Here is a 27,527-nt window from a genome sequence, read left to right as displayed (position 1 = left end):
AGCTGTTCCTACACACATATGGTGGTCAAGTTTCAAAATAGTTCAGCTTTTGCCACTGTGTGGATTAAAACTGAATGTGTGTCATTGTTTTTACTTCTGGTTAAGAATAAAGCAATATGCTGGTGTTTAACTGCTTTGCTTTAATGCACTCCTGCATTGAGCTCACACATATACTCTGCACTCTGACTACTTCCATATTGTTGATAAGCCTTGATGGGCATTTCTCTCCATCTCGCGCTGAACGCAGTCGATCAATCGGAACAGACTGGGTCATCAAACGAATCAGCGGAGATTAGCATCACACTAAGGAGGGGTTTAGGAACAAATGAATCGCTGAACAAATCATATGGGAGTCGTTGGGATAATTAGGATAAAATTAATGCAGATTATAAGACAATGAAAGTGTTTTTTGACCATACATGCATATCAGCCTGTTGTTGTTGACTCCCAAAACCAAAATATGACCCTTTTAATGCATAATAGGGGTTCTTTAAAAAAAATAAAAGTTCCCATGCAGTTTTTACTAATAACATTTCTAAAAAAAAAATTGAAATAAATATATAAAAACACACAAATACTAGTTTGTCAATTTACATGACATTACATTACTATAATAATTTTATTATTGTTATTATGGTTATGATGATGATGATTATTATTTTTGTTAATAATAATAGTAGTAGTAATAATAATAATAATAACAATAATAACAACAACAACAACAATTATTACTTTACTTTAAAATTGTAGTTATAGCTGTGATTTTGTAGCTATATTAAAGTTATACAGAAACAGAGCAGATTTAGGCTTCTCACAATTTTAGCAAAATTTCAACACGGATGCAGTGGACTGTTCATTATGTTTTTTTTTTACAAACACACAAAAAACAAATAATATAGCTAATAACTACAACATTATTTTATGAATTACAGGCTGTAAATAAAGAGCGCAATTTCGTCATGACAACCCAAGGTATATTCATTATTCCACAACAACTGAAACATGAACTCTTCCGGCTCCAATTTGCACAGAAGTTTAAATAATCTGAAACAAAATCAATTTCATTATGCACAGTAGATTTGACTTACATGGGAGACGGAATAATAGCAGTAGGTGTTGTCTGAGTCTCCTCCGTTGAAAGGGAAGACCTGTAACGAAGACACAACCAACGAAATGAAAGGTATTTTAATGGTGAACAGCCACATATTAAGTGGCATTAGTTAGAAAACATTTAGTTAGAAAAAACAAAGTATCTTCAGTATTATAATATACTAGTTATTATGATCACAGTTTGCGTACACATAGACAATCCAAAAGTATTGTGTGTATAATATACTATGATGATATTTATTTTCAACTTACTTCATAGGATTAGTATCTGGGATATAATAAATGAAGTCAGCTAAGGTCATTTTGTCAGGATCCATCTCGTTAACATGTTCATGTTTATGCCGTCCACGCCATTTCTGCATTATAAGTGGTCCCCAAAAAATAAATAAACAAAAGCTTAATTTTCGATAGATTACTTATATTCTAACATCTAATCCAACCATGTTTAATTATATTGTCTTTACCATTCTTTCCTTTGTTCTCTCCATTTTCATCAGTTCTTTCAGTTTGAGGGCCCTCAAGACTCGCTCCTTGTCTGAGAGGATTTTCTCCCTGAGAGGAGATCCAGGTCCATCAACACGGGACAGCTTCACATATGGTGAAAGTGTGGAGGGAGCTGTAGTTCCCTCTGGGCCTACCATGTCCTCGTTTGGGATTTTCAGAGGAGATCTGCAGGGCTCTTGATGAGATGAGGTGGAGGATGGAGATTCTGGGCAGCCAGAGACGGATGTAAGACATGGTGATGATGGAGGGCAATGGGCTGCTGCAGTAGAGCCAGAGAATTTAGAGTTTCGAGAAATCTCTCCACTGATGGGGACAGGGGGCTGAGGTAAAGACTTGGGTGCATGGATGGGGGACGAGGTCTCAGACGACTCTGATGGAAGAGAAGCAGTTTTGTTTGCCGATGGAGGAGGATCAGCTGTAGAACGGAGTTTAGGTCTGGCCAGGTTTGGGGCGACAGATAATCTGCTCCTCCTCTGAAGTGCTGCAGTTGCAGTTGTCTTGACACTAGATGACGCTCTATCTTTACTGTCACTGAAAAAGATAAAACCTCAATGTCAGATGCTGTTTCATCTCAGGTTTAGCTACAATCTATTTAACTACATTTAAATTTGGACAGTTACGTCAAGTTACGTCAAGCATTACAGAGGAAAAAAAACACCTCTTCTTGCTCACATATTGAACTTACTAGATAGTTCACTCACAAATTAAAACTCCCTCATTATATCCTTACTCAAGTGGTTCAAAAGATGTTCTTTTTTATTTAACGAAACGCAAAACAAGATTTGAAATATTTAGAAAAATGTTGGAAAAAGGCAGACTTTCACGTTTTTTTTTTTAACATTCTTCAGAATATCTTCCTTTGTGCTCAACAAAAGAAAGAAACTCAAACGGGTTTGGGTGAAGTGGAGGATGAGTAAATGTTTAATAATTAAAGATTTTTTTAAATATCCCTTTAAATGTTAATTTAGTGACCGTTTTCTTTAAGCAGCTAAACTGTAAAATATAATCTGACATCTCAAAGTTCACATTCATAGCCAATATCAATGCAATAGTTAGAAACAGAGCGAGATAAACGCAGATAATAACAAAAACACAAAGATAAGTCAAGGACTATGTTGAAACCCTGAAGACAGAACTGAAACACATGGAAGAATAAGACAAACACTTGTTTTACATTCAGTTATAGTATTAATTACAATTTATTTTAAAGCTTAAATGGTCTAAAATGATCATCTATTTTTATATAACTCCTAAAAATGTACCTATTTAGCTTGGCTTTTTAATATTAATAGTCCTTTCTAATGTTTCATTTTTAAATTTTCTCAGTCATTTACTTGGCTTATTTTTATGTTTTTATAAACTTTTATTTTACTTTGTCTTCTGTACAGCACATTGGTCAGTCTTGTGACTGTTTTTAAATGCGTTTATAAATAAATAAACTTGAACTTCTAAAATGTTGCAATGTTCAACTTGTTTCTAATGTAACAGATTTTCAGTTCTGCTATTAGAGTTCTAGTATTCATATTCAATTTTAAAGAATAAATGATATATATTATATATATAATTTTTCACATTTATGGACTAAAATAATGTAGTAAAATTACAGTAACCACGTCAGAGCCAATAGCCTGGTGGTTAGCGCGTCGACACAGCACCAAGGTGCATTTTCAGCACTTTTACTGCCGTTTTCCAGTCAAAGGATCAAAAAAACTAATAATAATTCTAACATGTGGTTGAACAGATGCTCAAGAAATATTCTTCTTATTATTAATATAGTCAACACTTCTGCTTCCCATAATCTGTCCAAAAAAACTTTAAGACGTTTAAGTTAGAAGACTTTAAAGTAAAAAAGAACAACATGTCACTTATGATTAGGGCCAGACAGAATCTGCTGACATTTTTTGCTATTTCTGCTCAAAATTTAGTAAAATATCTGTGTATTTATGCTGAATGATTTTAGGAGTGTCATAACTAAAAACATAACATACGAAATCAACAAATAATAATTTAACTTTTATTTTATGTTTACAATGCAAATCCAATTAGATACATTTATTTGGTAAACTAAGCAAGTCTCTCCTATAATTTCTCTACTAAAAGACAAAACATATTACTTTACAAACTGTATTGTAAATCAATTATATAAACATTTAAATATTATAATTATTATATAACAATTATATTCATAAAACTTAACAAATATATATTTACACACATTAACACAAATATATAGACTCAATGATGGGCTAAAAGTCTGTGGCTTTCTGCGGGCACAGATTCCGTGTGGCCCTACTGATGATCAGTTTAAAAGTAGAAATATAAACATATATACCTGACAGCAGTGTGTCAATACTCATAGAAATTCTCAATAATTTAATAGTTACACTTTTTTCCAAGAACCTGAAAACCCTGTAACCATTAAATAGATAAAACAAAACATGATTTTGTTCATTTGTATGAGCTTACAGTGCCGCTTTCTCAGTGGGAGAGCCAGGAAAATGTCCATCTCCTATAGCCTCGGCAGAGTCTTTCACCTCTGGCTGAGACTGTGGAGAAGGTGACACTGTTTTCTGTTTGTCTTCACTAGCTGTGGAGTCCTGGCCGCTCTTGTCCTCTGCAGTGGGTCCCACACTACGACCCCCAGGCCTGACATTAGGCTTAATACTAATCCTTGATCTTCTCATCCTCCTTAAGTAAACCTGTGATGAGGAGAAATTATGTATAAGCCAGCATGTCATAGATACACGCGAGTTGTCACGTGACTAGGTTTGTTGCACTAAGTTACATCAAGACAAACACTATTCATGATATAGATTACAACTGTCACGTGGTCAAGATTGACTGATCTATTTGGTGGTGGTCAACTGTAGAGTGGCTGCTATGCTAAGTTTAGAATCATGCAATGAACACTAATAAAGTCATAAATTAATTTCTGTAGGATTATTCATTTTGTCATTGAGTCAATCACAATTGAAAATTTTTTTTATGATTTTGTATTTTTGTTATTGCGCACACACACTCGACAAACGCCCGTGTGGTGTGGTCATAGTGAGTCCACGCTGAATTGATTGGCTGCTGACAGAAACCATGAAGCTGAATTACAAGCAATAAAGCAGTAAGTGTGGACAATGACAACAGAAAATCATCATGTCTTACTTCAGTTCAAAGCACTGTGAAACCCTGCCTGCGTGACTGTCGCGGTAAAAGTGCTAAAACGCCGCTTCTGCCGGTCGCATATCTCCACCGCAGTAACTTTGCTTGCGCACCGGCCGGTCTGACAAGCACCACGCCGCTCCAGACCTCCACTCGCACAGCGAAAGGCACTGTGGGTCTTTGTAGTTCTAACGTTTAACCCATCGACTCGGTTGTCTAGCTAAAAACTACAATACCCAGCAGCTTCATAAAGTCAGCTGTGATAGTACGCACGTGGAGCAACACTCTGACTGGAAGCATGTGAGAACTGTGCACCGCTATGAGATTAAGATACGTTTTCATAAATGTTTTCAGATGATCACCAAAAGGCTGAAAAGGTCTTTATTAAATTATAAATATATATTTATATTTATATATATTTATATTATATTATTATTATTATTATTATTTTATGCTTGGTCAAATGTTTTGCCCCAAAATAAATTTGAGATCATTAACTAGTTTAACCAGTGATTCAGAAGTGGGTGAGTTTTTAATTACATTTAATATTTCTGATTGAAATGTATAAAAAAAAATTTCTCTTTACATTTGATATCAGTGGTATTCGAAGATTGCTTAACGTAATCTCGATTACGTTACTTACAGTTTCCATTATCATCAACATTCGAACCGAAGACTAATACAACACAGATTAAACCAAAGACTTTTTTGCTTCGTCGAAATTCCGATGGTCTAATATTTTGTCCTAAATATACAACATTCTCTCTAAGTTATCAGTAGTCATTTAATTTGATTATCTGTTGTTGTTGTAATAATAATAATTATTTGTTTGTTTGTTATATTTTCCCAGTACCGGGTTGCAGCTGGAAGGGCGTCCGCTGTGTAAAAAATATGCTGGATAAGTTAGTGGTTCATTCCGCTGTGGTGACCCCTGATGAATAAAGGGACTAAACCAAAGGAAAATGAATGAATGAATGTTATAATATTTTTCCTGCAGCTTAAAATCACGGTTATCTACGCAACCATACACAAACCAGTTTTAAGTTGCGTGGGTTTATATTTTTACTGTACTGGAACTCAGGTAATATGGTGCTTATGAAAACGGTGTCCTTCTAAAAGTACAATAATCATAAATAAAATATAGATTTGCAAAGGCCTAGATTTAATTATAATTATTATAAAAATACAGTAGAATGGGATTTTCACTGGACAATATTAAAATATGAATATTATTATAAAACATAATAAAATATCACATATGAAAAAAATACCACAATACCACAGTAAAGTATTTACTGTGCGGCGTAAGGGTGGCTTTAGTAGTTAGCACAGTCGACTCACTGCAAAAAGGTTGCTGGTTTGAGTCCCAGCTGTGCCAGTTGCTATTTCTTTGTGGAGTTTGCATGTTTTCCCCGCGTTCGTGTGGGTTTCCTCTGTTTCCCCCACAGTCCAAAGACATGCGCTATAGGTGTATCGTGTATGAGTGTGTGTAAATGAGTGTGTATGGGTGTTTCCCAGTACTGGTTTGTGGCTGGAAAGGCATCTGCTGCGTAAAACATATGCCAGAATACTGTTGACCCCTGATAAATAAGAGACTAAGCCGAAGAAAAATGAATTAATGGATGAATTTACTGTATATATTATAGTATTTACTACTCTGTCGATGAATGATACAGCATACTACATAGTATTAATTATAGTGAACTTAAAAACTGTATTATACTACAGTTTTCATTAGTAAATTGTGGTGTAGTACTGTATCCTAGTTGTAAAAGTTACCTGGGGTAATTTGTTTATAGTTGTATTACCACAGCAACTACAGAATAACTCAAGTACTACACTGTCAAAATCACTCAATCTGAATGCTTTGCACATTTTGGCAGATTTGTAGACTTTACTTCATTTGACTGTGTTAGGTGAACTTTAACGTGGATACAGTAGATGAACTAAAGAACTTTAGTAAACTGTACTGAAGTTTATCAAGTAAGTTTGACAAAAGGTTGAAGCCATGCAGTACCGCATTTTGGTCACCAGGTAGAGATCTGCACACGTGCCGACTTGCGTGGCACCATTTGAACGGGATTCAAACTGCCGATTTTACAATGCAAACGGAGAAAATAGGATAACATTTTCCATTTTGTTGACACACAGGTGGGAAACTATATGTTTTGTGCATGTATATTGTAATGGTTAATCAAAAAAGCATGTGTTTTGTGTTGTCATTTCATAAAGTTGTCGTTTTCTTTATGTGGTTTTCAGGTTATTGCTAACCTTGGTTTATTAGCTAACCTAACATTATTATTTTGTCACTCGGTTGTGGTATTTTATATACTTATTGAACATTGATAATTCTGAGTTCCATCTGAGAAAGACTTACTTTTACTACATTAGTATAAAAATACTTGATATAAAGTTGAGATGACTTAAATGTGACTCAGTATAGATAAGAATTACTTTTCTACATTAGTAAGTAGTACCAATGAGATAAAGTTACAAATACTACGAGTTTGCATAATTCAATTAAGTATACTTAACAAATTACTTTTTACAGTGTATAGTATGGTTCAAAAACACTAGTAATTTTTCATGTGGGATATTTCATGCGTACTTGTCTATGCTTATCATGTAGGCTACTATATTGGCTACTACAAAATAGGGTTGCATGATTTACCGGTTCTATGGTAGTATCGCGATACTATGGCTCCAAAATACTGGCCGTGCCACTGCACGTTAGTTTGTAAATGGTAGTATCGTCATTAACGGTCTATCTACAATAATTTTAGATGTTGAAAAGTCATGTTTGTGCAACAATCGGCCATTTTATTTTAGTAGTCTGTAGAGCCTTTTAAGTTTGCAAGTTTTATGATGTTTTCTGACGTTTCAAACACATCTGAATCGGTTCATTTCTGTTCCTCTCAATATGATTTAGATACTACAACAACCACGACAATCTCTCAAAAAGAACGACTCCCAAAGTGAAATTTTTAATTACTTTGGATTGTTACCTGATAAGGCGACGCAGTGACACAGTAGCTGTCGTCTCACAGCAAGAAGGTTGCTGGTTCGAGCCTCGGCTGGGTCAGTTGGCGTTTCTGTGTGGAGTTTGCATGTTCTCCCTGCGTTCGCGTGGGTTTCCTCCGGGTGCTCCGGTTTCCCCCACAGTCCAAAACATACCAGTGAATTGGGTAAGCTAAATTGTTCGTAGTGTATGTGTGTGAATGAGTGTGTGTGGATCTTTCGCAGAGTTGGGTTGCGGCTGGAAGGGCATCCGCTGCGTGAAACGTGCTGGATAAGTTGGCGATTCATTCCGCTGTGGCAACCCCGGAATAATAAAGGGACTAAGCCAAAAAGAAAATGAATGAATGATACCTGATAAGACTGAAAAAAAAAAAAAACAATAGATGAAAAACCCAAAATAGCAACAGGAATAATTGAAACAATTTTTGAGCACTTCATATAGCCCAACTTTGTAATAGGCTCATTTTGTAACAAATTTAATTAGTTTTTTAAATCTTTATTTTAATGTTTTATTTTTGTTGGCCAGTTATCTACAAAATAAACAAAAAGAATGAATAAAGTTTAGGTGAAGTGATGTGCAAAAAGCAACCCAGGCTCATTCTGAGAACGTAGTCCCGGGGACGTTTCTGGAGACCGCGAAATACGTAGCCGGGGGTACGTACGGCTGCATTTCATTTTTTTAAGCGAACGATGCGGGGCGGTGTGACGCCGTTCCCTTATATTTTCTTTATAATTTGAGTTATGAATTTTGGCAATACTAATTGGTATGGTGATACTTCAGCTGGTATAGAATCGTTATATGAATTAATGGTATCGTGACAACCCTACTACAAAATGTTAATTACTGTCAGTAATTTCACATCATTTCTTAACCTTAACGAACATACATGTATCAAACTCTCAGTTAGATATTTTTATAACCATTAAACTCAACCCAAGCTTTAATATATGAAACATGAGACTCGTTTCATTCATCCAGTCCTCACTTTATTGTGAAGCAGACCTTACCGGTCTTCCAGGCTTGAATACAAAATTTGTAAAAGATAAATAAGACAGTTCTGAATTTATTCCCACTAACTAAAATTCCAGTTTATTGCAGCGACTACATTTTGAAAACACCTTAGTTCTATATCATACAAGGTAGAGATGGCATAGTGCATAACAGAGCAGATATTTATATATGTACACACACATGATTCACATAGTTCACTCTGACAAGGCTTCAACATCCAGTACAGTACACACGTTCCTGTTTTTATTTTTGCTAAATCATAAATCCACTGAGATGAACACATATCCGTTACACTGTTAAGCCTCACAATATAATTTGCTAGTCCATTTAATTTGTCTTGTGGGAAGTGATTATATTCCCAACTATCAACTAGCAGTGTTGTAAAATCTCACCATTGACCAGACAGACACATCAAAATGCTTACATCAAGTATTACCTGAAGCATTCTGGATGATCACGTAAAAAAAGTCTTTAAAATATACAAGCATCGTCCTCCTACACCATGAATACAACGTATTTATACCTGCAGCACCACTGACAACATGCCAGTGGTTGCAATTAAGGACTAATCATTTGATACAATGTCAAATCAATACCAAAACAGAGAAATTTTTGACCTGATGAATCGTCACAAATAACAGAACACTGAATGCAGATGCATTAAAATAACATCTCGCAAGGGATTCATTCAGCTCAAATATACTGTACGTTGATTAGAGTTTTTATTATTTTCTTTGTAATGAACGTGTCAGTACGGTTTGAATCATGTGATCATCAGTATAGAGCACATCATCAGATGTTGATTGCACAGTCATATTAAAGTATACAGACATATATTATATACACATCATCTTGCCACTGTCCATCATGTCAGCTTGGATTTGGAAATCTAACAAAATCCTACTTAAAGCGTTAGTTCACCAAAAATAAGTAATATGTTATTAATTACTCCCACTCATGTGGTTTTAATCCTCCGTTAATCTTCAGAACACCAATGAAGAGATATTTTAGATGAAATCAGAGAGCTCTTACCCTTCATAGACAGCAATGGTCAAAAAAGAAACTAAAAACATTCCATGATTACTTCAGTGGCTTAACTGTAATCATTCAGAACTTCAAGAATTCCTTTGTGTGCGAAAAAAAGGTGAAATGACTTTCGCCAATTCCGTATTCGTATTTACAGGTTTGTTTTGCTACACAAAAGTGTTCTAGGAGCTTCCTATGATTATATTTGAACCACTGAAGTCACATGGAGGGCCCTATCATACATTCGGCGCAAGAAGGCGCAAGACATGTTTGGCGTGATTTGTTGATATTTTCAGACCAGCACAACCCTAATTTTCACGTTTTGCACCACGTTGTTGAAATAGCAAATCCATTTGTGCCACTTTGTGGACTCATGGATGTTCTTGTCTAAAAAGGAGGCACATTGTTGGCACATTGCTATTTCGAGGAACTGAAACATTGACCGTGCCATTGACCAACTGAAAGCTGGTCTGGAGTCCAGCGCAGAGCGTGTTATGCGTCTATGCAGGTCCAAAATGCTTACACATTGCTTAATACACACAGGATGTACAGCAACACACAAATATCTTTACATATGAAAAAAAATAAAGAATTAAAATGTTACAAAAAGTATCATTTTCTACATAAAAACACTGCCTCCATGCCTTCTTCCTGTTGGGGGGCTTTTTCAGTTTATTCATGACAATTTGCATTCGTATAATGTTATTATTATTAGCAGTATTATTTATTAAATGCATATATACATATATATATACATATATATATACATATATATGTATATACATATATATATATATATATATATATATATATATATATATATATATATATATATATATATATATATATATATTTGTTTTATAAAAACAAGTTAGGATTTGTCCACCTGTCGGGTTTTTTAGACATGCGTCACTATATGGGGCATAAGAATAGGACATGTGTTTGGATATAACTCAGTTTTTTGACGACACTTCGTTATTATTGTTCATTTATTCATATGCTGGAAATTAGAACTGAATTTAGAAATAGTTTTGAAACAAATCTTTGCACTTATCAAACTAAACTAAATATGTAGGCTAATGGAGGTCTTCAGTGGAGTGAGTTTTCATCGTTTCCTTATCCACAAAAGTAGGGGGCGCAGAGCGTATTTTTCCGTCCTTAAAACAGCAAAAGTGTATTCGGACACGCCCTTAATGCTTTTGTGCCATGTGCTTAAGACTTTGCGACTAGACTGTTAAAATAAGGTCAGAATGTTTTTACAATATTTTGGATTCTTTTTCTGTACTTTGAACGTCTCGGGACCATTGATGTCTATGGAGGATGAGGGAGCTCTCTGATTCAATCTAAAGTATTTTAAATTTGTGTTCTCAAGATAAACAAAGATCTCAGGAGTTTGGAACGACTTGAGAAATAAGTAATTTGTGAACTAACCCTTTAAACTGGAATAAAACAAACAAACAAAAACATGGAATTTGTTCATCTGTCAAAAGTAGTGACCAATCGCGTGCCCTAAAGCTTTCAATAGATGTGGAAAAGTAAACACAAAGTCAATATAATACTGCAATATAGAAAAAGTCCTCAAAGGAGACTTGACTAAACTGTTTTTGAGTGCTTTTAGTGCAGAAAACAAAACCACTCCATAAATGACCATGTTGTCATTTAGAGGCAAACTGCAGTGAAGTCCGTGTTTTAGCAGGAAACCATTACTGTATGATGGTTTATTTTCAGCCGGTTCTCGACCAACATACAGATCCGATGCTGGTTTATAAAAGCTGGAGGTTTGCAAACGCTTGATTTGGCTGTGACATCAGAGCTAAGAGACCTGCTCTTCAACGGAATGCACTTTAGTGGGAAAGCTACATTAAACCGGTGCTGTTGTATCCAAAACATTATAAAGCTGTAAGAAATATCTGGGATGGAGTTGCTTTTGCATAATTTCTTGTTCAATGATTTTTTTTTGTTTGGACCCTATGGAGTCATCAGGGTGAACGGCTATCATGCAAATGGGTTTCCAAATGGGTCTCTGAACGGATCCAAGTCCACTGCTTTTATGGGAGGAGCGCTCTGTTGAAGTAAAGAAGAAAAGAGATGTTAAAGGGCGAGTTCACCCAAAAAATAAAATGTCCTTATCATTTACTAGAATTTATTTCTTCTTTTGAATTAAAATATAGGAAAAAGCAGACATTCACATACATAGTAAGAAACAAAAATACTATGGAAGTCAATTGGCTGCTTTTCTTCAGTGTATCTTCTTTTAGAAGATATAAATTACAACAACACTAAATAATGTTGTGTGATAAAATCATTCAGATTCACTTGTATGGATTAATGTATATACGTACAGTTGCAGGTACAGATGTGCCAAACAGATCTTTTCCATAGGAGTTGTCGAATGGGTTCTGACCTCCAATCTTTAATGGCTCTGAGGTGATGAAAACAATTTTGAAGATGTTAAGCTTCCATTTCATGTTTCTTAAAACAATTCTTCATTTATATATATATATATATATATATATATATATATATATATATATATATATATATATATATATATATATATATTAGTGCTGTCAATCGATAAAAAAATAATTAATTAATCACACTTTTTTTTGCTTTTAATCTTGATTAATCACATTTAAAAGACTGAAACTTGTCATTTTGGCTATTCAAATGTAAAATTAATGTAAACGCAAGACAAAAAACTATTTTAAGTTTAAAATATGATTGTTTATTAGAATTTTTGTTTAACTTGTAACACAGATTTCTTCATATAAACAAAACACCCACAATAAACCATCAAGATCCTGGCTTGACAGCCATATTTAATACAGAAATAAAAACACAGGCATGTTAATGCCATTTCAATTTCAAAACAATCAATGCCAATAAAGAAAAAAATTATTTCCATGTTGGATTCTAAGTGGACTGCAAAAAAATGCCAAACTACAGGCGTTGCAAATATGGAAATTGGAAAATTATAATAATAATAAAGTATTGAATGCAAACAATCGTACTCATTAAGAAAAGTTGTATTGCTGATAGTTGAGAACATTAATTATAAAGTAGAAACAATTTAGCTTAGTCCTCTTTTATATTCAGCCAGTTGCTGAGACAGTCCAGTCTGTTTGCATTATTGGGGGACAATGTGGCTCTTTTCTTTTGAATGATGTGAGCTGAGAGTGAGAACAGTCTACCATGTAAACAGTGATTTTTGATTACCTTAAAGGACCACCGAGTCACGAAATGCGGAGGTTTTTCTTTTCGTTTGGCATGTGGTATGAAATTCCGTTAAAACAAAAGTCGAAAGATTAAAAATTAAACATACGAGATTAGATGAAACTCTGGAGGAAACGAGCTGGATAGCTACATTGTTTTATACTGAAACTTTCCTTTTAAAAGTGCTTCCTTGGTCTTCTCCATATTTCTTTGCATGTTGAACACACATCGGCCACTACAGGAAAAAAAAAGCCCTGCAACTGGCAATATTTCAAATTTATCGCATGCGTTAACACACTCATTTTGACACCACTAATATATATATATATATATATATATATATATATATATATATATATATATATATATATATATATATATATATATATATATATATATATATATGCGACGCAGTGGCGCAGTAGGTAGTACTGTCGCCTTACAGCAAGAAGGTCGCTGGTTTGAGCCTCGGCTGGGTCAGTTGGCGTTTCTGTGTGGAGTTTGCATGATCTCCCTGCTTTCACGTGGGTTTCCTCCAGGTGCTCCGGTTTCCCCCACAGTCCAAAGACATATGTATGAGTGTGTATGGTTGTTTCCCAGAGATGGGTTGCAGCTGGAAGGGCATCCGCTGCATAACACATGTGCTGGATAAGTTTTCAGTGCATCCCGAAAGTATTCATAGCGCTTTGAATACTTATGTACCTGTGATTTTTCAGGTTTTTATTTTTAATAAACTTGCAACAATTTCAAAAAAAAGATTTTTCACATTGTCATTATGGGGAATTGTGTGTAGAATTTTGAGGAAATACATGAATTTTGGAATCCATTTTGGAATAAGACTGTAACCTAAAAAAAATGTGGAAAAAGTGAAGTGCTTTGAATACTTTCCGGATGCACTGTATATATATATATATATTATTCATTCACTCATTCATTCATTCATTCATTCATTTTTCTTCAGCTTAGTCCTTTATGCCCCGTTACCACTAAGAGGTAAAGTACGGTATGGTACGGGTCGGTATGGGTCACCCTTATCAAGCTTGCGTTTTCACTGCCAAAAGTGTACTCTTTTGGTGAGCGTGGTGTACGACAGAAAGTTTCAGACGACATAATTTTTACTCGAGGAAATGTCTACAGTAAAGCTGTATGGGTCGTTCCATATCATATGAAAAGCACTTCTCACAAAACAGATGCTTTATACATATAAATACTTCTGTATAAATGTTGATTACTAACCTTTCTATGAACACGATTTGATTATAACTGCAGATCAATGAGTGTGAAATAGCTAACTGTAACGTCTGCGATTAAATGAAATAAATAAATGCAACATATATGAACAGATAAACTACACACAGCATACATTTAGTCCTTATTTGGGTTAAAAACAACACGAAATATAGCCCACAGTTAGTGCAAACCTCTTATTTGTGTCTTTAATCTTCAGCAGCACATGTAGCCTCTTGTTAGGAAGTAATTCTGTCATTCAGAGTTCATCATAGTCCAAAAGGCGATGATAATAGTTAAACATGGCAGTTTGTCCATGTTTTCGGTTGCAGAAGCATCGTTTGCTGCTGTTTTTTCTGGCTTCTCCTTTTTTTCGCGCTTCACTCTCGCGTTTGGCTCATTCTCACAGGAATGGATATCAGAGCGCTTCAATGATCACAAGCACGTTATTAATATGAGCTCAAGTTCGTTATTTCAAATATAGACACGATCGCGAGCTCTCTGGACAAAGTGAAACCGCTCACACATTTAGACGGGCTCGTAAAACAACAACAGGACACAGCAGATTTTGTTCTTCTTGGCTTTGCGGCTGTTCACCAAGACGACGACAAGGTTTGTTTGACCATGGCTCATTATTATTTGTATATTATTATTACGGTGTAATGTCTCGGCTGTGTTTTTAAAAATGTTGCTTCCTTTGTTTTCATTCTGGCTTGTTGACGTATCTCTGCAAACCAATAGCGTTCAGCTGCGCATCATTGGTACCCTTGGTATCAATGACGCTTTGTACCCTTTGCAAAGAAAAGAGAAAAAGTGATACGGTTCGGTACACCTTTTGACAGTGGAAATGTCTATAAAAGCATACCGAATCGTACCGTACCATAATCACTTAGTGGAAACGAGGTATTATTTATTAGGGGTTGCCACAGCAGAATGAACCGCCAACTATTCTGGCATATGTTTTATGCAGCAGATGCCCTTTTAGCCGCAACCCAGTACTGGGAAACATCCATACACTCTCGCATTTACACATGCACTCATACTGTACGGCTAATTAAGTTAATCCAATTAACTTATAGCACATGTCTTTGGACTGAGGGGGAAACCAGAGCACCCATAGGAAACATGGAGAGAGCATGCAAACTCCACACAATAAATATTATTTCTATTTTTATTATTATTGTTATTATTATTATTTAAACATCTACAATTACTCTGCTTCTCAGGATTTATACCTTTACATTGTCATGAACAATTCATTTTTTTATAATTTCTCAATTATTTTTTCTTAAACATAAGATAAACGTTCCTCAGTAGAAAAATATTCATTCATTCATTTTCTTGTCGGCTTGGTCCCTTTATTAATCTGGGGTCCCCACAGCGGAATGAACCGGCAACTTATCCAGCATATGTTTTACGCAGCGGATGCCCTTTCAGCCGCAACCCATCACTGAGAAACACCCATACACTGTTATTCACACACATACACTTCAGACAATTTTTAGCTTACCCACTTCACCTGCACCACATGTCTTTGGACCTATGGGGGAAACCGGAGCACCTGGAGGAAACCCACATGAACGCGGGGAGAACATGCAAACTTGAATTTATTTACAGTACTTAAGGCAAGCATATTGCCATATAAATAACTGAAATCAAACTACCTAAAAATGAAAAGTAAACCCTTATTTGATGTTTTCTGTAGAAAAGTTATTTAATTACAGTAACTATTTGCTTTGTAAATAGTTATACCCAACACTGTTGGTAAATAATGTTTACACACAAAAAAAAAAAAACGATAAAAGCTTCTGCCTTGTGTTAACATGCTAAAATTATTATGAGAAATTATTTTTCAAACATTAAACACATTCCTATTGTCAGAAACCTGCAGTAACAGCTGTGTTTAGCTGACAACATGTTTATGCATGCTAAAACGTGCTGAACACCAAACACTTGCATACACACTGCGATAAAGTGATCTTGGCATGTGTTGCATTCCCTCGCCCATTAAGCAAACACAGCCGATCGAATGGATGGGATTCTTCAATAGAATGAGTGATTTTAAATACAAATACAGCAACAACATCTGCTCACCTTTTCTTGCTGGCACGTTCGGTGGCTTGGCCATCTGGAAATCCTTAAACATGTCCTTGATATCTCTCTTCTCCTTTTCTCCTAGAGGATCCAAGTCAACAAAAGCATTACTGTCCACCTTTGGAGCTTCTTTGGTGGCCACTGGCCGCGGGGGAACCAGGGGAGGAGGACTGGAGCTCTGCTGTCCATCTGGAAATATGCTGCTTTGGAACGGGTTGCCCAGGGGTGGATGAGGGCTCCAGGAACCATTGGATCCATTGGAAACTGGGGCGGCGCTCCATGATGGAAGCTGATGGGAAACGGTGGAGGATCCAAAACCCGCAGGAGCATTTGCCCAGACAGAGCCTGTAGAAGAGGAGAAGACTGGAGCCTGAGTTAAGGGCTGGGAGACACTAAAGATGGAGGAGAGCGGCTGATTCCACAGAGCAGATCCTGCTGGAGCTTGAAGAGACAAGCCTTCTGGAGAGAAGATGAAAAAAGGCAAGCATTAAAAAGCTTCTTGAGTGTTCCTCTTAAAGGGGGCCTATTATGCAAAAATCATTATTATAAGGGGTTTAAACAGTCGTGTAACAACCAGCTTCTACAGGTAAAAAATATATATTTTTATTTTTATAATCACACTTGATACAGACAGTCTGCAGAAACACTTTGATCCACTTTCTTCATTTGTACCTGTCATGAGAGGGGGAAAGCTCCGGCCACTAGTGACAATCTATCCTTCATTAGCAAAGGCCATTAGTCTTGTTTTTGAATCTGCCACTATGCTGACACGTGGGCATTTGTAGCTCCACCCTCTTTTGAAAAGAGCACAATCTCATTTGAATTTAAAGCGACAGTCACCAAAACAGCACAATTTGGATCAAAGTTTTAAAACATTTGTGGTGTATTTTGAGCTGAAACTTCACATACACACTCTATGGACATCAGAGACTTATTTTACATCTTTAGCAGGTCCCCTTTAAGACAGGAGTCAAATGAAGCATTCTTTTGACACAGAGTCATTTTTATGTTTCAAAGAGCCTAAGTTGTATTCACTGTGTTAAAACCAATGACTGTAAAAAATATGGACGACGCAACAGCGTCTTTTCCCATTGAACGCTTTGAAGCCAAAACGCCTCATGATGGGCACAAACTGTCACAAAACACTACTAAAATTGAAGCCTGGGCATGTGCAGAGGGGACTACTAGATGGAGCCAGAGGCAGAGCCGTGGAATCAAGCTTCCAACCAAACGCATGACGTCAAATCAACCATGCTCCCCCTAAACTTCTCATTTGACCACCCGTATCTGCACTATAACAAAGGCGCACTAATATAAATATAAACACTTACACTTATAATATACGATTTAAAAACTGTGTGGTATAAGCTGTTTTTAACAATTTAATAAAAGCAATATATGCTGGACTGCAAAAATAATCGATCTTTCATACACTCTAGCCTAAGTTAGACTCAGCTATGAGCACAAAAAATATTTCTTGATGATATTTATTATCTTCACAGGGGTAGAAATATGAGCAATAACATATAAACACATTTTATGTTTTATGTATATGTTTTAGCAGCGGATGCCCTTCCAGCTGCAACCCATCACTGGGAAACATCCACACATCCACTCATTCACACTCATACACTACGGCCAATTTAGCCTACCCAATTCACCTATACCACATGCTTTTGGACTTGTGGGGGAAACCGAAGCACCCGGAGGAAACCCACGCGAACACGGGGAGAACATGCAAACTCCACACAGACTGACACCAACTGACCCTGCCGCGACTCGAACCAGTGACCTTCTTGCTGTAAGGTGAACTTGCTACCCACTGCGCCACCGTGCAGCCTCCATCTATGCACTATATAAAATAATCCTTGTCAATCTGTACAATAAACTTAGCAGTATTAATACCTCAACTGATGTCTATATCATATAGGCCTATCAGCTGCTGCAACATCGCTTGTATATTGTTTATAATTTTTTGCCTCCCTTTTCATTCAGTTTATTCCATGCCTTAATATCTGGCAAATAAGAATTTACATTCATTTTAATGTTTAGTAAGTGTTTTCAAATAAAAAGCCAATAGTAAATGGTGTAAATAAATAATATAACATTTACAGCTCTATTTGTTATATAAGATTCTGCTTTTAGCACATTAATATTTTATAACAGCAAATTCAGTAGATAAACTCAATAACATGCCGAAACTCAAAATGTCAGAGATTCCTGTAAATCAAATTCAAATAACATTACAGGAGATTGATGTGGAGATAGGCTACTATAAGATTTGTCTTCGTAATTATTATTTCCCACCCATAAAAAGAATTAATGCTAGATAATAATCATCTGTATTTTCCCAGTCTTGGCTAGGCGTGTATCAGTAAACTAATATTAAAGCCCGATAAAACCCTCACTTTGCTGAATAAACAGTGATCCATCAGATCTCGTAGGTCACAAATTTTTTCATGGTAAAATAACACGAAATCGAATAATAACACTTCAATCTTCTCCCAAAGCTCAGATGATCTGCTTTGAGAAGCTGTCAATCACAAATGTCAATCATGATGGGACACCCTGTTTTTATAGCATTAAATTGCTGGCTAAAAACATACTGTTTACAAAAATGAAGATCTGAACATATATCAGCTTGATAACTAGTGCCTTAATTCACCAAAACCATCTTTTGGGAAATTTTATTGCAAGTGTAATTAGTTTTTTTATTTGTGCTCAAATCTCATTTATAAACATGGAGGAGGCGGGCTTTATGACTTGTCTCGCAGCAAGCCCCCAGGGGGCAAGCTAACAGTCAAGAGCGTCACTCAAAAGCAGGCATGTGGCACACTTGGTAAAAACACAATACTATTCACCATATCATCTACTTTTTACTAATGTTGTACCACAGTACATTAGTGTTTAGCTATCCTTTTAAAGCGAATGGATACTTAATAATTAGTTATTTCTTGTCAAATGTATACTGCACTGATGCATTACATGACCAGTGATGTTGTGGCAGTGAAGTTATTTTCAATAAATGTTTCAGAACTTTTAGATCATTTAAGAATTCTGAAAAAAGTATTCTGGTTTATTAAGAATTAAGAAGCAGAAGGTTTTCATTAGTACAACAAACTGATTTTTTAGCACAAAAAAAAAGTTATTTTTTACAAAACTAAAATTTTGTAATTTGACAGTTTTATTGTATTTTTTACTTAAAATAAATGCAGTTATGGTGAACAGGAGGTATTTTAAAAACCTCAAATTAATTAAAAAATCTTACTAAATGTTTTGTACAGTATGAAACAGGTATATTAAACATTCTCACAGTAATATTAGCAATATAATTAAAGAGTAATATTAGTGTATTGTGAATTTACTTATTATTTTGGAAAAATTCTGTGCTCATAAATGTAAATGGTCACTTTTAGCTTAGCTTAGCATAGATACAGAATAAATACAGTAAGGTTAAGCTTTAAATAATTTAAATTAAATAATTAAATTATTTTTGAGCGAGATGCTAATGGTCTAATCCATTTTAATGGTTAATGCTAAGCTAAAAAAAGTGGAGTGTCCCTTTAAACTTGATGATGACAACTTCCAAGATGTCTTCAAGAAGCACATTTAATCGGTTTATGTATTCACTGTGAATTAAATCAATTGAATGACCTTTGACCTTACTAGTGTGATGCTCTACTGCTTGAGCAAAAGTAATATAAACAAAACAACACTCCTTCCAGACTCTCATATGACTCTCATTTAAATAAGAATCACTGACATTTTGATAAAGCCTTTACTAAAAGCTCACAAATGTCAGGTTATTTGTTAATTGTGTGGAGTTTCTCACCCAGATCTGTGAGAGTGTCTGTGGAGGAAGGGCTCCTGCTGAACAGACTGCTGACGGAGCAGCTCTCGGGTGGAGTAGGTGGAGATTCAGACTGCTCTGCTGAAACAAATGAAGCCATTCCAAGGTTTTCATTTGAAGGAGACTATAAAAGAGATAAAAAGAGTTACACAAGTTCACAACCTGCGTAAACGAAAGCTAAAAATACAGAACAGGGAACAAATATATGTATTTCTATTTCAAATCAATGCAGATTGATTGTTCCTATTCATCAGTTTTCACAGAAATATTATCAGTGTTCAAGATGTCACACTCAATACTGGAGGAATAACTGAGGAATAAATCAGGATTCCATTACAGTAATACATTACAATTATTTTAAAATTGTAATTTATTAATTTTTTTTTACAATATTACAGTTTTTCTAGTAAAAAACAAGAGACAAAAGTCTACCAACCAAAACTAGGGTTCAAATTAGGTATCAATTTGGGCTAATTTGGGTACATTTACATTCTTGAAGGTTGAAAGTAGATTACTGACCTTGTGAAAAATAAATAAAATAAAAATAAATAAATAATCTCTAGAATTATTTAAATAAAAAAGTGAGAAACCCCTTCTTACGATTGTAAAGAGCTTTAGGTGTGTTTGCAATAAATACACCATATAAATGCACATTACATAACATTTACATTACTACACTGTCCTTCGTTGCAAAATAAATCAATTATCTTAAATATTTCAATAAACAGTGGCTAAAGTGTCTACTTCAATGTTTCAAATAATACTCAAATGTCAGATTATGGGTGAAATACAGCAATGTCACAAATATATTAATGTAAATAAGCGATAAATAAAAATAAGCGCTCATAATACATTTAATTACATTTTGAATATGTCTTGCTAAATGTTTAGAAGAATAGTATACAAACAAAATGATTTAAATTACAATTAATTAATATTTCTTGAGTCCACTGTGAGTAAGAGTCCTTTAATATAGTATTATTAAATAACTGCTATTCCCTAACAATTAGTTTTGGTATTCAAAATATTGATATAACATGTTAAAACGAATGATAGTCATTATTCAAAAATAAAGAGATAATAATAAAAGCTAAACTAAACAACTAAATTAAACAGTACACATTATAAAGACAATAATTTAAAGGTGTATTTATTGCTGTCTAAAAATAAATATAAACATGTCTAAAGTCATGGCACTTTTTTGTTGTATAATGATAAAAAAATCAGTTTTCTATCAAGAATAAAACTATTTAGTTTTTTTTTTCTAAAACACATAGCTATAAATCATGAATCTAGAGAAAATGAGAAATTTCATGCAAGCTGTATATATACATACATACACACAAACACAGTGTAATGTAGTGGCAAAAATCTATTCTTACCTTACAAGCATAACTCACTGAAGCATTAAAAATTCAGGCAAACAAACATTACCATAAAGTGGTGTTAGATATAATAAAATTAGAGACCTTAAAAGGAACACTTCACTATTTTTGAAAGTAGGCTAAATTTCATGCCACATTGTCTGACAGGAGCCATTTTAGCTTAGCTTAGCATAACTCACTGAATAGAATTAGACCATTAGCATCTTGCTAAAATTTCTTACTATACAGATTCGTAACTGGTGTAATTCATCATGCCTGCTGCAGCCATGGTGTGACAGCAAAGTTCCTTGATGCCAAAATAAGAGTAGAGTTCCTAGAAAATATTGACTTTAAATTTTCTTTTGGTCTTAGTACATGATGTAACTATAAAAGTGTCAAGCTTTACAAAGAAATACTATCAAAACTTTCTTTTTTGTGTGTGAAATGCTAATGGTCTAATACGATTCAATGATTTATGCTAAGCTAAGCTAAATGTACTCCTCCAAGACCAGGAGATCTGCTAAATGGATTCAAAAATACTAAAACTGGATCAGGGTAGGGCCAAGTCGGAGCAACCACTCTGATCCCGCGGGCTCTGCAATAGTTGGGGAAATTACAAATTCCAAAAAAACAAAACGATTACAATTGGCTTAAGATTGGCAATGAAAATTCGGAAAATGCAACCGCCTCAATTTTATTAATAATAATAAAAAATGATAAAACTCATATAACTCTAAATAAGTCGTAAAATGAGCCTATTTTCAAAAAAAGTGGAGTGTTTCTATAAACTGTCAAGGAGATTTTACAATGAGAAAGCAGTAAAAAGACATTAGAACATGAAAGAGACATATCACGATTGATTGCCATCTCACCTTTACACTTCTCCTGCCTCTTCCAGCTTTCATATTAAGTGGTGGAGGACAAATAATGACAGAATCCTTGGCCTGATGGTTATGCGACTCTCCAGTCCCTCCATTCTCATGTTTCACTCCATTCTGAATCTTCTCCACAAATGGATTTGGCATCCCGTTCCCATGTCCATTCTGCTCCTGAACCGGGACCGTGTTTTGGGTCCAGCTAGTGGTTTCTCCAGCTCTGCCATCTATCGGCCAGTGACCGTTACTGAGGGCCTGAATGACCGTCCTGTTGGAGAGCTGGTCAAACTGCTGGCCCAAATAGTCCGAGTCACCATTTTTAGGGCCACCATTGAACAAGCTATTAGGGCTGTGGTTGGCGGGGTCATCCCGGATCGATTGGTCGTCGTTTTTTTTGTAAAATGGGTCATCGCTGAACGGGTCATGGATCGGGGTGGGGAAGAAGCTGAGCTGAGAGGTGAAGGGGTTCTCAGGCGTGAGGCTGGACGGGGCTCTGGAGACACAAGATGAGGTGAACGGGTTTCCTTTAAGACAGTTCTGATTGCTGTCTATCTCGGTGGACAGATCCATCAGTAGGATGTCCTCTGACTGGTTGGGAGAGAAGAGGAGAAGAGGAGAATAAATACTAAGCTGAAGTAAATTAAAAAATATTATTACATGTATATATAATTACATGTATACACTAATTACATGATGTATATTTTGTGTATCTAAAGATGAAATCATGCATGAAGTATGGTCAACTTCCATATGCAGATGTTGTGTAGTTAAAGGGATAGTTCATCCAGAAATTTAAATGAAATTTTCTTTAAACTTTTATGAATTTGTTCCTTTTAATCACAACACAAGATATTTTGAGGAATGCTGGACATGATTGGCTGATAGCCGTGCAATATTCTGCCAGTAACAGCACTCGACCCGCCTCTTTACCTTTCACCATTGTGTATTACTCTGCCCACATACAGCAACAAGCTAAGGACACTCTACAGTTTGACAAATATTGCTGCTGTTGGACAACATAATGTATTTTGAGGCTTTTTTAGTCAGGAATGTTGTTGTTTAGATTGCAACTATGCAGTTTATTTATAAGGATAGTGCCTATTTTTAAACATTCATAATTTCTGAGAGACAGCGCGTCTGCGGCCATTAGCCTGTCTTTGAGCAAAGCCACTTGATGATGTTCATCCACAAGATGGCGACAGAGACCACATAATAAGCCCTAGGAGAAAACCAGTGTAATTTTAAACTCCAGCTGATCAAATCATTATTAAACAGGTAAATGACTTTCGTAGTCGATCTCTCTCTTTTGTATGTTGTAGTGCTGTATTTATACAATAGTAATATTGTGATCTCCCGATTGCAACAGAGAAATACTGGGAGAAATCTCTGTAGACTGATGGGATTTCATGCCGTTCAGTCTTATAATCTTAAAATGTCAGCAAAATCACCTGTTTTGTCATCACTTTAGACATTACGCTAGAGAATCAGTCGAATACTAGCTCTAAAGCGACGTTGGTGAATTAGTAACGGCTATTGCTGTACTGACATCAGCTGCAGATGTGAATGAATGGTGGAAGAAAGTAGTTCCTCTTACGAAAGGGTTTTGAGACCCTCAGTGTTTGAATTTTTTTTTTTTATAGACACGATTATGCCGTCAAATTGATGTATAAACACTATATCACACTCGTAGCAGTGCAATGTGGCTGTATATCATCACTGGTGGGAGACTAAGGCACTCGGCCTGCTGCCTCGCACGGCTCCCACCAGTGCTGATATACAGCCACATCACACTGCTACTCGTGTGATATTGATATTGTGTGATATATATATATATAGTTTTGTGTCCAACTGAAGAAAGAAACTCAAACAGATCTGAAGCAAGTGGAAAATCAGTAAATGATGGCATGTTTTTCTTTTTTTTATGAACTATCCCTTTAAATCATAAATGCAAACAATATGGGCTGCCAGCTGTCCTATATCTACAGCAAGTAATACTGACATTCTGTTTTTAAGAGAAAACAGTTGAAATTTGTATTAAATGTATACAATATGTTCTGTATTTTAGTCGTATCAACATTTAAGAACAATGTTTTTCAACTTTAATCAATTAATCCTCTTAGTATAAATCTAAAGCAGTCATGACACTGTACATACATCATCTGAAAGATTGAAACTGTGGTGTCCAGACTCATGGATTCATGGCCCTCAATGAACAGAACTGGACACCCCTGGCTTAAAGACTCATGATTTCATATGTGCAGGTTTTTATTAAGTATCTCAAAGCAAGAGCTTTTTATTATTTTATTCTATATTAACAAAGTACTTATCGGAGTTAATAAGCTGAGTTCACATCTGTAATTTAAAATACTGATACACATGTAAAGTTATGAAAACTAAAGTTATGAACTGCTGTTCATTTTTGTGTCAAGAGTTCAAAAATTATCCCCTATACTATATGTAACGATGGCCAGCTAGTAAGTGCTGTGCAGGTAAACCTCACTCCTCTAACCTCTAAAGGTGCTCTAGCGACAGACGCGAGAGGCCATGGTCTTTAGCCTCCTTGTTAGAGCAACCGTTTCCCGTGTGGAAGGTCGCCAGTTCAATCTCACCTCGGAGCGGGTTGGGTGGTCTAGGACCGGTGGGGTTACATTGGTGCCGTGACCCGGATGGGAGTGAGGTTTAGGGGGCGAGTGTAACGGAGGCCAGCTAGTAAGTGCTGTGCAGGTAAACCTCACTCCTCTGACCTCTAAAGGTGCTCTAGCGACAGACGCTAGAGGCTATGGTCTTTAGCCTCCTTGGTAGAGCAGCCAAATCCCATACGGAAGGTCACCTGTTCAATCCCAGCCGGGAGCGGGTTGGGTGGTGTAGGACTGGCGGGGTTACATATAGAAATCTGATATAATGCAATATGCAAATGAATATGCATATCACTAATATGACATACAAGTTTTATACAATCCAAATTTTGGATTTCATGCAAACATACAGATGCAACATACAGTATGTTTCAAAATACTGCAAAAATGTCAATTTACATATATATTTTACCTATTAGAATTACAAATATGTTTTGTAATTGTGTACTATACTTTATATTTTTCTATAATTTAGGTTAATTTATGACAATATATCAGATTTCTGTATGGACACATTTACTGTAAAAAATGTTGGGTCTAATCTATTTGTGTTGGGTTAACATAAAGGAATTAAGTTAGCTTTTTAGCTTTTACAAATTTAAGTGGATTGAACATAAAACCATTAAGTTGTCCCAAAAACTCAAGAGTTGTGTTGGTTCAGCTCATTTTAAATAAGTAGTTTAAACAAACAACAAACATATTTTTTGAGTGTCACTTTGGAAAATAATACAAATTCAACTGAGTGTCTGTTTCAGTTTGGTCCTCTGAGGTTGAAATCAAATCGAATACTGCCATTCGACCCATACCACTTTATAAATATTGTGAAAAGCATGGAAAAACTCAAACTTTGAATGGAATGGTCACCAATGGAGCTGTAGTCATCTAGTGGATATGTTCGGTATTGCATCCATTTTCTCCCCCTCTATTTTTTTAAATGCTAAAATCTAAAGATATTCACATACTTGAGCATTTTATTGGTACAGATTTGTCCCTTATACCTCTCTACTGCAATTTGTAATGTCCCCTCAAATATGCTAGCAACAAAGCATGGGTTGAATCATGAATGACTAAAAATGAATAAATAAACTTCACAACATATGCACACATTACCTGAACTTGCTCTCTCACAGTCATTGCAATGTTTAGTTAGAGGAACAAAACAAACTCTGCATCAACACCACTTGTAAAAAGTTCACAATTAAAGTAAACACTAATTATATGATTCATGCTTTCTGCTGAAGCTCAGTTTAAAGGCACAATGTGTAATTTTAGCCACTAGAGGGCGTGTGTTTACAATAAACCAAGGGATAGTTTGATGACGTCATGACTGAGTGTGGAATCACGGGAGTTGTGGTCTTCATCACATTCTACAGGACTACTGCTGAAATAATGTTCTTGCAAGACCTAAAGTATTCAAAACTTATCATGGTAGTATGAAGAAGAGTAAAGCTGAAAGTCATTGAAGTGGAATGATAACACTAAAGTAAATGCTGATGAAGCTTTTTTTGCCATTGTCCACTGCTTACTGTTCTCCTGGCAGCACTGTATTATCATATGAAATACATTTTAAGATTCTGTTATAATGCTGCTTTGAGCAGTCTAAAAAATCGTTCGTGTTTTCTATAAAACCAAACCGCATATTAAGGACAAGCTACATCATTAGCATGGCAACACAAAGACATATTTTGTGTCACTAATTGTTCATGTAGATGTCTTTCATACTCTAAGAATGCATCTTTTCTTCACCCTGCTGATACTTTCTGTGGCAAAATTAGTTTTTCATGTAGCAAAAAGAATAACAATAAGGACATACGTCTACTATTTTAAAATTAATCGGCTATATTCACACGGACGTTCATTTACAGCAAAGCAGCCCAAGGGCTTTCCATTACAAAATTGTCACGTTTAAGGTCTGATTTCTTTACAAATCAGCAATCTTCACTGCTGTTAGATATACGATATGAAGTGAGTCTCAACCCAGACAAGAACACTACAATAAATTCCATGTCTTTAAAATATGACAGGTTATTTTACCCCAGTATATTCAATGGAATTTCTACTGATGGCGCTAGTCTTTCATCTCATTTTACGCTTGAACAACTAAAGGAATGCTTAAGTCTATTTAACTGAATGGATTGTAATTACATTACAACATCGATGCTGTAAAAACAACCATGTGAAATTGAAAATAGTCACATTAAGCTTTCACCGGAAGTTTATCATTGGCTTTAAACCTGTAGCTGTGCATAGAGCCCATTTGTTAGTAAACCATATGTTATTTTCTATTGGTCTAAGTTTATTCAAAATATTGATTGGAGGAAAGTTTGGTTATCACCTAATAAATATCTAATTACAGATAAAATCAAAGAATTCCCATGTAAGATACTACCTAATTTTTACCCGGTGAAGTATTTTTTAACCAGATTTATTGAAGACATGGAT

The 27,527-nt window shown here is 35.4% G+C and overlaps 1 protein-coding gene across 4 annotated transcripts in view; it reads right to left on the bottom strand.

The window, feature by feature from the left end:
- Nucleotides 1-10,699: 10,699 nt before the first annotated feature.
- The window catches only part of si:ch211-204c21.1 (disabled homolog 2), a 63,463-nt gene continuing 46,635 nt past the window's right edge, over nucleotides 10,700-27,527 (bottom strand). For 3 of the 4 annotated variants that reach the window (XM_056458180.1, XM_056458181.1, XM_056458182.1), the window contains exons 10-14: nucleotides 22,447-23,037; nucleotides 20,193-20,334; nucleotides 16,361-16,819; nucleotides 12,166-12,245; nucleotides 10,700-11,887 (exon numbers count right to left, since the gene is read on the bottom strand). In XM_056458180.1, the coding sequence (XP_056314155.1) occupies nucleotides 11,819-11,887; nucleotides 12,166-12,245; nucleotides 16,361-16,819; nucleotides 20,193-20,334; nucleotides 22,447-23,037 (1,341 nt within the window). In that variant the 3' untranslated portion in view covers nucleotides 10,700-11,818. The remainder of the gene's footprint in view (nucleotides 11,888-12,165; nucleotides 12,246-16,360; nucleotides 16,820-20,192; nucleotides 20,335-22,446; nucleotides 23,038-27,527) is intronic. The other variant, XM_056458183.1, reaches the window with a different exon arrangement.

The sequence above is a fragment of the Danio aesculapii genome, chromosome 5 (genome assembly GCF_903798145.1).
Source record: "Danio aesculapii chromosome 5, fDanAes4.1, whole genome shotgun sequence".
Lineage (NCBI taxonomy): Eukaryota > Metazoa > Chordata > Actinopteri > Cypriniformes > Danionidae > Danio > Danio aesculapii.
Note: the sequence above shows the minus strand (reverse complement) of the source record. Positions and strands in the feature narration are given on the sequence as shown.